Source organism: Fibroporia radiculosa (assembly GCF_000313525.1).
Source record: "Fibroporia radiculosa TFFH 294 genomic supercontigs, scaffold1143, whole genome shotgun sequence".
Lineage (NCBI taxonomy): Eukaryota > Fungi > Basidiomycota > Agaricomycetes > Polyporales > Fibroporiaceae > Fibroporia > Fibroporia radiculosa.
This window is the reverse complement of record NW_012133267.1, coordinates 22,224-33,157: the sequence shown is the minus strand read 5'-3', so window position 1 is coordinate 33,157 and position 10,934 is coordinate 22,224. Positions and strand designations below refer to the sequence as shown.

At 50.9% G+C, this 10,934-nt stretch overlaps 3 protein-coding genes across 3 annotated transcripts; 1 reads left to right on the top strand and 2 right to left on the bottom strand.

Annotated features, from left to right (window-relative positions):
• Nucleotides 1-452: 452 nt before the first annotated feature.
• Nucleotides 453-1,552, bottom strand: FIBRA_02209 (uncharacterized protein; the record flags this gene model as incomplete). The annotated part of the gene is made up of 4 exons (XM_012324074.1): nt 453-620; nt 678-845; nt 906-1,170; nt 1,224-1,552. 4 exons carry the CDS (start codon nt 1,550-1,552, stop codon nt 453-455), a joined length of 930 nt encoding a protein of 309 aa, XP_012179464.1.
• Nucleotides 1,553-1,837: 285 nt separating this feature from the next.
• Nucleotides 1,838-3,741, top strand: FIBRA_02208 (uncharacterized protein; the record flags this gene model as incomplete). Its single annotated transcript, XM_012324073.1, has 5 exons — nt 1,838-2,090; nt 2,156-2,376; nt 2,440-2,737; nt 2,789-3,150; nt 3,211-3,741. 5 exons carry the CDS (start codon nt 1,838-1,840, stop codon nt 3,739-3,741), a joined length of 1,665 nt encoding a protein of 554 aa, XP_012179463.1.
• A 1,899-nt stretch (nt 3,742-5,640) lies between these two features.
• FIBRA_02207 (uncharacterized protein) lies at nt 5,641-10,280 on the bottom strand (the record flags this gene model as incomplete). Its single annotated transcript, XM_012324072.1, has 10 exons — nt 5,641-8,294; nt 8,368-8,424; nt 8,856-8,919; nt 8,972-9,109; nt 9,162-9,413; nt 9,464-9,588; nt 9,643-9,743; nt 9,809-10,031; nt 10,095-10,146; nt 10,200-10,280. 10 exons carry the CDS (start codon nt 10,278-10,280, stop codon nt 5,641-5,643), a joined length of 3,747 nt encoding a protein of 1,248 aa, XP_012179462.1.
• Nucleotides 10,281-10,934: the final 654 nt, after the last annotated feature.

Sequence of the window (10,934 nt, the reverse complement as noted above, 5' to 3'; positions counted from 1 at the left end):
GACTCAGAAAAGGAAAAATAGCAATTGTATATCTGAGCGTGACATTAGATGCAGGAGACATGGGCACCTTTTCTTGCATTTGCTTCAGCGCCTAAAGACGCATCTGCGCCGCAGAACTTTCTGCGAGCCCAGCTGCGTCAACTATGAACTTCCCTATTGTTGTGAAGTCGAAGTACGAAATCTGTGGATCTCAGAGCGCCGGACTTTACCGCGCCGCCACAAAACTAGGGTGTTCCTTCAAATGTATCTCATCTCGCAGAGCACACGGATGATGACTACAGATTTGTTACGTCGCTTATATTTAACCTGAAGTAACTATGAGGCTGCTACAAATTGAATACGAGATTTTGACCCGTGAGCGATTCATGGCGAGTGCCTCCTGACTCGATGTCTCAATGTCTTCAAAGTGGTGAATTATTACCGTCAAACTCTCAGACAACCATTACGCCGACTCAGGAGGACGGAATTTTTAAGACGGAAATTTCCACTCTCGTGCCCAAACCTCTCCATTTAGTGCCAGCTCCCGTTTTCTGAGACACCTCAGCGGGCATCTCAGTTAGAATCTTCGTGATCCAAGTCACATCCGTCAACGGAGTCAGATCATCTCTTTTAGGGACTCTCTGTTTCGGATGACGATGATAAAAATCATTTTAGGTTTAATAAAAACAAAAACTCACCCGCCTGACCCATTCATACGGCGCCTCCCACCCGCTTGTCTCACGCACAACAAGAGGAGGTGATGATGCAAAGGAATGGTATATCCTCGTGTCATACGCGCGAAAGAGGACATGGTCCACCCGGAGAACGAATCGAGACAGAATGAACAAACAGGTAGGCATGACGCGCTTTCACGCATGACAGTATCAACAAACTACAGCGAAATCAGAGAGCGATGGCTGACTCACAATTCTAACCAAAAGATTAGAAGATCCATTGTCGTGCAGCTCATCTTCGTAAAGAGGGATTTCTGCATAAAATAATATAGGATCTTGGCGAGTCAGCTCGGCCAGTGGGATTGTATGAACGGGATTATCAGAGTCGGCAACACGCCATGAAAGCGAGTTCGGAGATGACGGAAAATTATGTCCCGAGTACATAGTTGTGTACGTCCAATCATATGGTTTTGTAGGAACAGTCTTTGGCATTGGCAGCTCAGCCGAGGGCCCTGTTCTGACAACATACGCTGTGAGAGCGCGTACATCTAAGTTGAGGTACTACCCCACCGGCTTTTCAACCATGCCTCTGCATACCCAACCTTGACTCCTCCATCGCCATCTTCCAGGTCGCCATTCTTCACCGCCTTTAGAGCCTGCTCTGTCGTAAAGGCATACTTCCATCCGGTAGACTTATGTTCCAACTCCAATGAATTATTTCCAAAAGTCATCTCCGGCAGAGGTATCCCACCCATCTTAGCCTGAAGCGCGTCTAGTTCGCCGGCATTCGAGATGGGATTGGTTTGTGCCGTAATGATCCATTCACCGATCTCGATGGTGCGCGAATTTGGAGACTCTTTGAGCGTGTGGTGGGGGGGAGAAACAGCTGCAGAAGCCATTACATCCAGATATTAAGGTGCTTTGGTGCGTGACAGAGGCGGACTCGACTCGGAGTCGTAAGTATGAGTATGAGTATGGAGGGCAAGAGAGACGCGTGGCCGGAGTTTGAAATGGCTACATATTCGTCTCGCGTCCAGATCCTGGCCCCCCTGGATCCTCTCTGGCTCGGTCGCTGTGCGCTGAACTCTACTTTCTCTATAGTCGTGCAGCCGGCTACTCATCTGTACGGGCTTCTTCGTGAAACCTAGGTTCTCATTCATCGTTACGTACTGGGAACGTACGTCATGGATAACTCAAGACCACCTTCGCCTGAAGCCCCGCCACAAGATCTATGGTCGTCCATCCTCGACTCTGTCTCGACCTCACGCTCCATACCAGCCAAGCAAATTGTAGTGCTAGGCCAGCCGTCTTCAGGAAAATCAACTCTCGTGTCCGCGTTACTTCAGAAATTTCCCGCCGACCATGACAAGGAGGAACAACGATCAAACTTCGCACTAGGCTACGACTGGGCGGACGTTCGAGACGATGCCGACGAAGGTGAGTCCCAGTCCATTTTGTTTCATGTGATTCTGTGAGTCTGATTCTTGTATCCTCGAGTCTAGATATACTTGCCCGTCTTTCAGTCTATACAGTGCCATCTTCCGCGTCGTCATACACTTCACTACTGCCACATTTTACACCTCCACGAGCGTCGTTGTCGCACACTCTCATAATTATTGTTCTGGATTGGACAAAACCATGGACATTCGTGGAAGAGCTTGAAATATGGTTGGAGTGGGTAGAGAGCTGGGCAAAAGGTGATGGTTCAAGAGAGCTTGACATTGTTCGTGAAGAGAATCGAGACAGACGTGCGTATGTGTTTCTATTCATTGCGTAACGCCTTCAGCAATTATTTCCAGTACAGGCGCACTTGCAGCATTATATCGAACCTACTGCGGACCCGTTACCGGCAACTTCCTCCTTGAACGGTACCGTATTGCCTCTAGGACCGGGTACGTTTACTCACAATACAGCGGGCGTGCCTATCATCGTCGCGTGCACAAAGGCCGACCTTATAGATGAGAACAATGACGTCCTAGGAGCTGGAACATCTGGGATGGGCGGCATGGTCAAGGGCAAAGGTGATGAGTGGGAGGAGCGGACGGACGGTGTGATGCAGGTCCTACGGACAGTGTGTTTGAAGTGTATGTTCTTTTTATTTGCAATAGTTTCTCTGACACCATCCAAACGACTAGACGGCGCTGGGCTTTTCTACACAACGCCTCAGCCAGATACCTTACAGATCCTGCGGCAATACGCCCTTCACCTTATGTTCGCACCTCCCGCGCCATCTCCGGGCTTCTCTTCAGGCTCAGATGTGCCCGGTCTAGCCAGAAATCCTTTCCTATTCCAACATAAACCAAATACTCTGGATCGGGATAGAATTGTTGTACCGGCAGGATGGGATAGTTGGGGAAAGATAAGCGTTCTGAGGGATGGATTTGACGCTAAGTTGTGGGGTGATGCATGGGAGCGGGACATCGATGGTGCAGAAGGTGAGACGGAACCAGGAGCGAAGAAGATGTATAGCGTCCTCGTACCCGATCAGGGTGCTAAAGTGCGTCTCGACTTACTTTTCTGCTCACAGAATGACCACCTGTACTGATTGCATTATCAGCCAGCGCCACTGCCTCCCTTCAATAGTCCCACACCAGAGCAGGTTTTCTTGGCGAAGAATTTCGACGAGAATTCCAAGAAGCCAGACAGAGATCCTCGCGGGGCTTTCAGAAATCCGAACGAGAACGTCGCCGCTGGAATCGTTGGGCCTATGGGCCCCAGCATTTCCAGTCTGCCGAATGTTGAGCGAGCACTCACGGAAATGGAAGGGGTAACTAGCTCGAACGCTGGTGGTGACTCATCACGCAAAGTACTCAGTCGTTCTACGGGTCGTCCGCCAACCTCAACTCTTGCTGTGCCATTAGCTGCTTCAAATTCTCGATCTCCTGCACCATCCCCTACTCTATCTCTCTCAGGCTCACCGAACACGCCAGGCGGTCAAACACAGCACGAGGTGTTGCAAAGCTTCTTCGAAAGGCTACTTAGTAGCAATAAAGATAGGACGGGCGCCAGCGCGAACGCTGCGTCTGGACGAACGACTTCCCCGTCGAAGGTAAACGGGAATGCGAGTGGGACAGATGAGGGAACATAACATATGTGGCTTGTGGATTATTGACCTATCATATTCTTTCGTATCTGCGTCCCATTTCGTGAGATGGTATCTTTATATGCTGCTGCAGCTTGTGATTTTGGCACAGGACGTCGTTCTACAGCGCTTGCCTGTTTTGTGATGCGAACTGCGTGACCAGCCTGCCCAGGATCAGCCAGAGATCTGGCATCACCGTCGATCATCGTCTTGCTACCCCTACTGAAGTACTGAGAGCAGTAGGCCCCAGTGTATTTGATGATGTCTCGTAAAATCCGTACCGGCGGATGATCAAGCTTCAAGCTTCGAGCTGTCGAGCGCTTTTGCACTCAAATGACTATGTCTGCTACTCACATAAGCCAGCGTAATAGTATGTTCGCCTGCGAGAATAATCACTCAATTTTGCGATTTTGATTGTAGCTCGGGTTGTGTGATGCTTGTTTTGCCATCCTTCATATGCCCCTTCTATGGATCGGCTTCCTACGCGGAATCATGGTCTCGAGGCATCTACAGGTTTGTTTGTAGCCGCGACAATGGCTAAACCCGGGGAATACTTGTACGTATGCAAGCAAGTTTTAGAGCCTGCGGTTAGTTGATTTATGTCTCTGTGCCCACTCTGTTACACCAGTACCATTTCTTCTATCTCGCAAATGTCAGAATGGACGTATTTATTCTAGTCTGGATCGCGTTCTGGAATTTTGCACGCTGCTCCACAACAATCGACTGATGTTTTTTCCGGGGCGGGGGAAGCATCCCCCCTCAGGAATATCCCCCGAAGCCGGGCCGTTTGGACGCTGATCATGTTCTTTAAATTCTATGCTGGATGAGTACGTGTTCGCCACCGACGCTATCATGCTTCAATGTATGCCTTAGAACTGAGGAATCCATGTATGTTGCTCTAATTTCGCTTGCTCCGCCTTCAGTTAACAACTCGCTGGAGACAGCGTCGGATAGATCTTACATCCTGGAAGTGGAGGAAAATAATCAAGAAAGTGCTTCATGGGTCGCGTCTTCCTTATAGTGATTTTGGTGCGTCAAACGTACAGAAGCGCTTCCTTGTACGCTTGACAGTATGCCGCTAACAACAGGAGTTGCCATTGATCGGATAGCCCTAACAGCCCTAAATACGCTCCTTGGCGAACGTCTCGTCGTGTTCTTCTACATCCTCTGCACAGTCCGCACGGTTCCTCCCCTTCCTTGCCTCCACAGCCATTTGCACCCCTTTCGTCGGTCTCGCCATCTCGACATTCTATACGGCAGTTAGTACAACTAACGGGAAGCTCATCCCGCGCAATATGCACGCGGATGGATTTGCACTCATAAGCTCAATTAAACAGAGCGGTAGCACTTTCTGAACGCTTATAACCGGTATGATAAGCACGGAAAGTGAGATATGGGTCGTCTCGCCCACTGGAGTAGCGCTTGAGTGGCGCTACTCGGTCTACAAGAGATATTTCGCATTAATACCGAAGGTGGAGAGAAAGACGGAGTAGAATCGCTGATGTCGCCCGCAGACGAGAACCCACATTTGAGAAGACTGTTTCTACACAAAACATTTATGCTGCATGGGCTCTTTCTCTTGACAAAAATTGGTGACAGAGCTGTCTACGACGCTACAAAGTCTCGACATGGAACAGTATATACGATTGCGTAAAAATCACAAGTAACCAAAGACAACCAAAATTCAGAACAGAGCAACCAGGTGTGGACGTGAAAGTCATGAGGGCAGGCGGGCAGTGCAACTACATTGATGGAAAGTAAAGCAGAATTGAGGGTATGAGAGGAATAATCGGAGGCTCTCAGCGGTGATGTATCGTAATCGCAGACACAAGGCATGGGGCAAATAATGAGTATGCAGAACATGATAGAGCAGATTGCAAAACGGGAATGCGACGTGTAAAGCGATTAATAGAAAATCATAGGTGGAGGAGCAGGGCGATGGTCGGCGGAGTACATCTCGTAATGCATCACCTGCGGCGACATATCCATGTAAGGCTGATAAGCGTAAGTCTCAGGATAAAAGTACTGCTGCTGGTAAGGTGGATAGGGCATAGGTGCTTCCAATACTTGCGTCTGTGGTTGCTCAGATAGTGGTGCTTCGCTCGTGGCTGTCGCCTCTTCACTGTCCTGGGACACCTCCAATGAGGGTTGCTGATCTTCAGGCGCGGGGTAGCTCTCTGTACTTGACATCGAAACTCGAAGCCCGGAGGGACGAGAGGTCGACTTCTTGCTCTCACCAACCTCCGTTGGCGCACGGATCTCAATACGACTGCTCTGACGTGCAGGTGCGAAAATAGGAGCACCCGTTGTTGGATCGTAGAACGAACCCAGAGGTGGTGTGTGTGAATGAGGGAGGAAGTCCTGGGATGCGGTCGAATGGGGAAACATGTGTGGAGGTATGTACGGTGCATTGACAGTGTGGTGGTGTACGTGTGGATGCATCATGGGGCGAGGGGTAAACATAGGCGGAGGTGTTTGTTGATGGAAGTAATAAGGACGGCCAGCGGCGAGCTCATATGACATGCCGTGTTGGTGCATGCCCATGTTAGGAGGAACCGGGGGCCCAAAAGCATACGGAGAACCGTACGGCGGTGAGGTTTGTGGAACGGGTGAAAAAGACGTCTGCAATGGAGGCAGTGTGGGAGGGGGAGGCCGTGACGATTCTTCTGTTGGGACAACAGGTGATGTGGGAACTTCGGCTGACAATGAAGGGCGGCGCAGTACAGTTTCCTTCAAGAGAGCGCTGGGGGACGAACTGGTTGGCTGGACTAGTGGAGATTCAAGCTCCATCTGGTCGCGCTGATGTTGTCGGGAGTTCGACTCCGCTTTCCTTAGACTTGAGGTAGGAGTTGACGCCTGAGACATCGGTATGCTGGCAGGCGATGAAGGTACTCCAGACGACTCTGCATGCGAAACAACGTTGACAATCGGTGGTGGCATAAGCATAGGAATGTCGACCCTTCTGTTCGGAACGAGATTTGGGCGAACGGTGAAAACTTCTTCTATTGACAGCTCGGCCATTGTAGTGGCAGGTTCCGCCTCGAGAGAATTTTGCGGGTAAATCTCGTTAGAGTCCTCCGATACCTTCTCCTTGCCAGGACGAGGGATACGAACAACAAAGTGCCCACCACTACCATCCTGTGATCCACCACCAGCAACAGGGAAGGCCACCTTCGACGGCGGATACGAACGAGGAGGTCCCCGGATAATATGATCGCCGCTGCCTGGTAACTTCACGCGGAAGCCCGGGCCTTGGCCCGGACGGGGTTTTAATGCAGGATCAAAGTACAGAAATCCTTCGTGCTGTTTTGTCCACATACGTTCGGGTTTCATAGCAAACCAAGGGCGACCTGCTGCGGCATGAGCAATGGGAGAGGCACGAGCGCCTATTGGTGATCCGCCGCGAACGAAACCACCGCGACCTCGAGGTACAAAAAAACCACCTCTTCCACGGGGAGCAAAGCCTCGCTGCGGGCCAAACCGAACATGCTGCTGGGATCCATCTTGTTCTTGTGCCCGCTGCTGCAGCACTTCGCGACGCTTCTCGTCCCGTCGTTTCATCTCTTCGAAGCCATCGTGCGTCCATGTCTTCTCGACAGGCGGAATCTCTGCGTCGGGGATGGACAGATCCACTTCGTCATCCCCACTTTTGATTGGCCCATAAGGGCCCGCACGACCACCGTAAAATCCCCGGCTGGCCCGTCCCCGCATAACAAACGCCCCTCGTCCTCGACCGCGTGTCTGCCAACGCCCCCTCCACCAACCACTGAGACTGCGAAGATCCTTGTCCAACAGACGGTCATCATGTCCCCAGAACTCACCGACCTTTGGGACAAAGGAAGGATCTGTTTCCAACCGTTGCTGGTAGGCCTGACGAGCGGACTGGCTGCGGACACGACTCGACAGATGTACCCCTCCCAGGTGGTCAGACGTGGACGCCACTGGCTCTGGCTCTCCATCTTCGTGTGCGTCAACAAGACCGTCATCTCGCTGGGGTGGCGACGTTGGCGGCGCAGAACTAGAACGATTTGCAAGAGACCTCTTCCCCTGCCTATGCGTCTTGCGGAGATGAGGACCAGCAATGATGGGCTGGTCTATCCCGTGTTGATCAAGATCAGCAAAATCGATGACGGGGAGCTCCTCTGCGCCATTTGCGTGCTCAGCCGTCACCATATCTGCCCAGTCTGTCGCTGCTGCAAAGGGACCAGAGTTGATAGGTTTGGACTGCATTCCGTTCTTGAGAGGAACATGACCATTAATCTGAGGTGGGGGACTTTGCGTCGTGCTGGGGGTGACCACCTCAGAGCGACCATTGACGCGAGCATCATCCGAGAACGATTCGGACTCGGACTCGGACTCGGATTCAACTGAAGACCGATCGTCATCCGAGTTGTCATCAGAGGTCACCTCACGCTCAATTTCTTCATCGCTCTCCACACCGAGAGCTGCCCTCCCTCTTCGCCTCGCAGGACGTGTTTTTCTTGCGTGTGAATTCGACAGAGATTTGCCGACAGTGTTGGTAGACTTCGATACTATTGACGATGCGGGTGCGACCATGACTGAGAAACTGCAAGACAAAACAGGAGACAATATTAGTCCAAATTCAACCAAGAAAACGATAAAATTACTCACTTGAATGAGCCGGATATGAGGAGAAGGCAAGGGGGGAGTATACCGGAGGTGAATGAGCTGAAAGTAGTGGATGTCGACAAGGGCGAGTGAGCGGAAAGAGTACAGCGACAAGCAGCAGAGCGCCAAAGACAGAGCGGTGCGGCGATTTGTCAGCGACTTCTCAGGCACTGCGGTCGTTCGAGTCATCTCATCTCTCCACAAGTCTCCCGCGCTCTTCCTCTCCCGGCTGCCCTTTCGTCAACTCATTTTCTCGTTCGGAGTTGTCAGCTGTTCACTCGGGCGACGCGCAGAACTATTGCTGCAAGACGATCAAAAGTGACATTCTCCGTCAATCCGTTTACATTGGATTTCCTGACTTCACGCATCTGCTGTTCGCATCTCGCAATCGGGACACAATTTGGGATGAGAGAGTGTGTGGTATGTGTTAAATATTGCGGCTACTAAACAATCATTGTCGTACACCTTCGACTGCCTTCAAGCCACTATACCTTGTTTCTTCATCTGACCTTCGCACCAATCCCAAAGCGCCATGCCGAGAGCTGGATCATCCACCTGGATCGCATAGGTCAAAACTTATTTAACCGTGGATAGCTGTTTCACATACCTCAGTTCTGAATGGGGTGCTTCTCTTCCCAAATGGCGCAAAATATATTCCTGCATCCTCCCTCGTCACCTCTGGCGATGTCGCAGCGTAAAGCTGTGTCAATACACCCTTAGCGGGGGGATGCTTCGACACGGCCGTCTACTATGGTATGAGTAACTCTCGGCTCGTAAATGCGAGGACATATACGTACGTTCCAAGTGAAGAAAGATGTCTGATGCCTCCACAGGTTTGTGCTGACGTTTCCCGGACTAATTGACACGGAAATGAGGCCTTGATACGCTCCAATTAGTCGGGTTCCTCCCTTGAAAGCGATGTTCAGATACTCGCCGGAGTCTGTATATCGACGAGCCACTTCGTTGGCAAACACAATATTCCCCATTTTCGACTGTGCGTAACGATGGAAAATCTTCCCTTCAGACATTGCGTCAAATCTGATACCGCCCTATCGCGAATGTCAACGTGCAATTGAATCCATTCATAAGATGAACATACTGGAGGAGCAGCCATGTGGGCAATGGAGGCCAAGTGGACAATCCTCACTGTCCCCTCTTCTGATTGTTTAGCTGTTAGAAGTAGAGTGGGCAAGAGAAGGCGAGTGAATGCAAATGGTCCCAGCACTATTTTCCGATTAGGATGTTGAGTTGCTGTTTCGTAATGCGCGGTCAGCTCACCATTTGTAGCAAATTGTAGATCGATGCCATTGATGGGCTTGTCTTCCTTGGGCAACATTATTCCAGCGTTATTTAGTAGAATATGGAGCCGGCTCTCTTTGCTTTATATTATCAAACGTTGGCAATGCAAACAACACTTCCCCCAGGACAACCAATGTTCACGTACCTGAGGAATTCCTCTACGGCAGCCTTGACGCTATTCAAGTCGTTTAACTCCAGACACAAAAAGTGAACCTCGCCGCGCGTGGATTGTGACATATTCGACAAACGGGCGTTGATACGGTTGAGTGCCGTGGCACCCTTCTCTTGTGAACGGGCGGTGGCATAAACTTTGGCACCGCGCGCGGCAAGGGCGACCACCGATTCAAGGCCAAGACCCGCGTTTGCACCTGGAACGTCGTAAAATTAGCTTGCTCGGTTCCTTGGTGAGCTATACGGCTGAAATTTTTGACCTGTCACGATCACAACTTTTCCTGTCATATCAGGAATGTCATCTGCGGACCACTGTAGACCATAGTCAGATTTTCCAGTGCTATCACACAAGACATTGCAAAAACCTGAGGTTTCGAAGGATACAGTTCCCGGAAGAACTTCCACACGTTGCTCGGCCACAATATGGACAGTGGGACGTTGTACATGGTAGGATTAGTCTGGGAAGTGAGCTTCTCTGCAGTTGTCCATTGTCTGGCAAACCGCTGGTCTTAAATACTCCCGCGTTGATTAGATCGCTTAAAGTCTGGTCTTCCTTCGGCTCGGACTCGGGGGCGCCTGCATTGACCGAGCGAGCACTAGCACTGGCACTTGCTTGCGTCACCATCATGATGGCATTCAATGCAATCTGAATGTCGCGCATCCTCTTGAAGAGCGTGGCAGCTGTATGACACTAACGGCTGCAGATCAGAGGCATGGAGAGGCAGCCACGATGTGGTAGTAATACAGTATATCCCCCACGCAACCGCTTCCACAATCTTTACAGACACAGCGGTGACCGTACCAATCGACCGAGAGTATTGGCCGGATATTACCCGATGATCGGGCCGCCGAATGGAAATAGCTTCAAGGCTGGTTTCGACTAGCCGCGGCAAGTTTGAGTACTTACATTCTGTGTCCAGAATCGAAGTCATGCTGTGTGCAGTCCGATTGATTCGGAAGGGTTGATGATCATCCAACAAAACTTCCATGTGGACGGCTTGTGTCTAATCCCGCTCCCCGTGGTTCTGGCCGAACCCGCAATAGCAGCAGTGCCCACTGGGCACTAGCACATGTATGGAAAACGCGGACACGTGACGAGG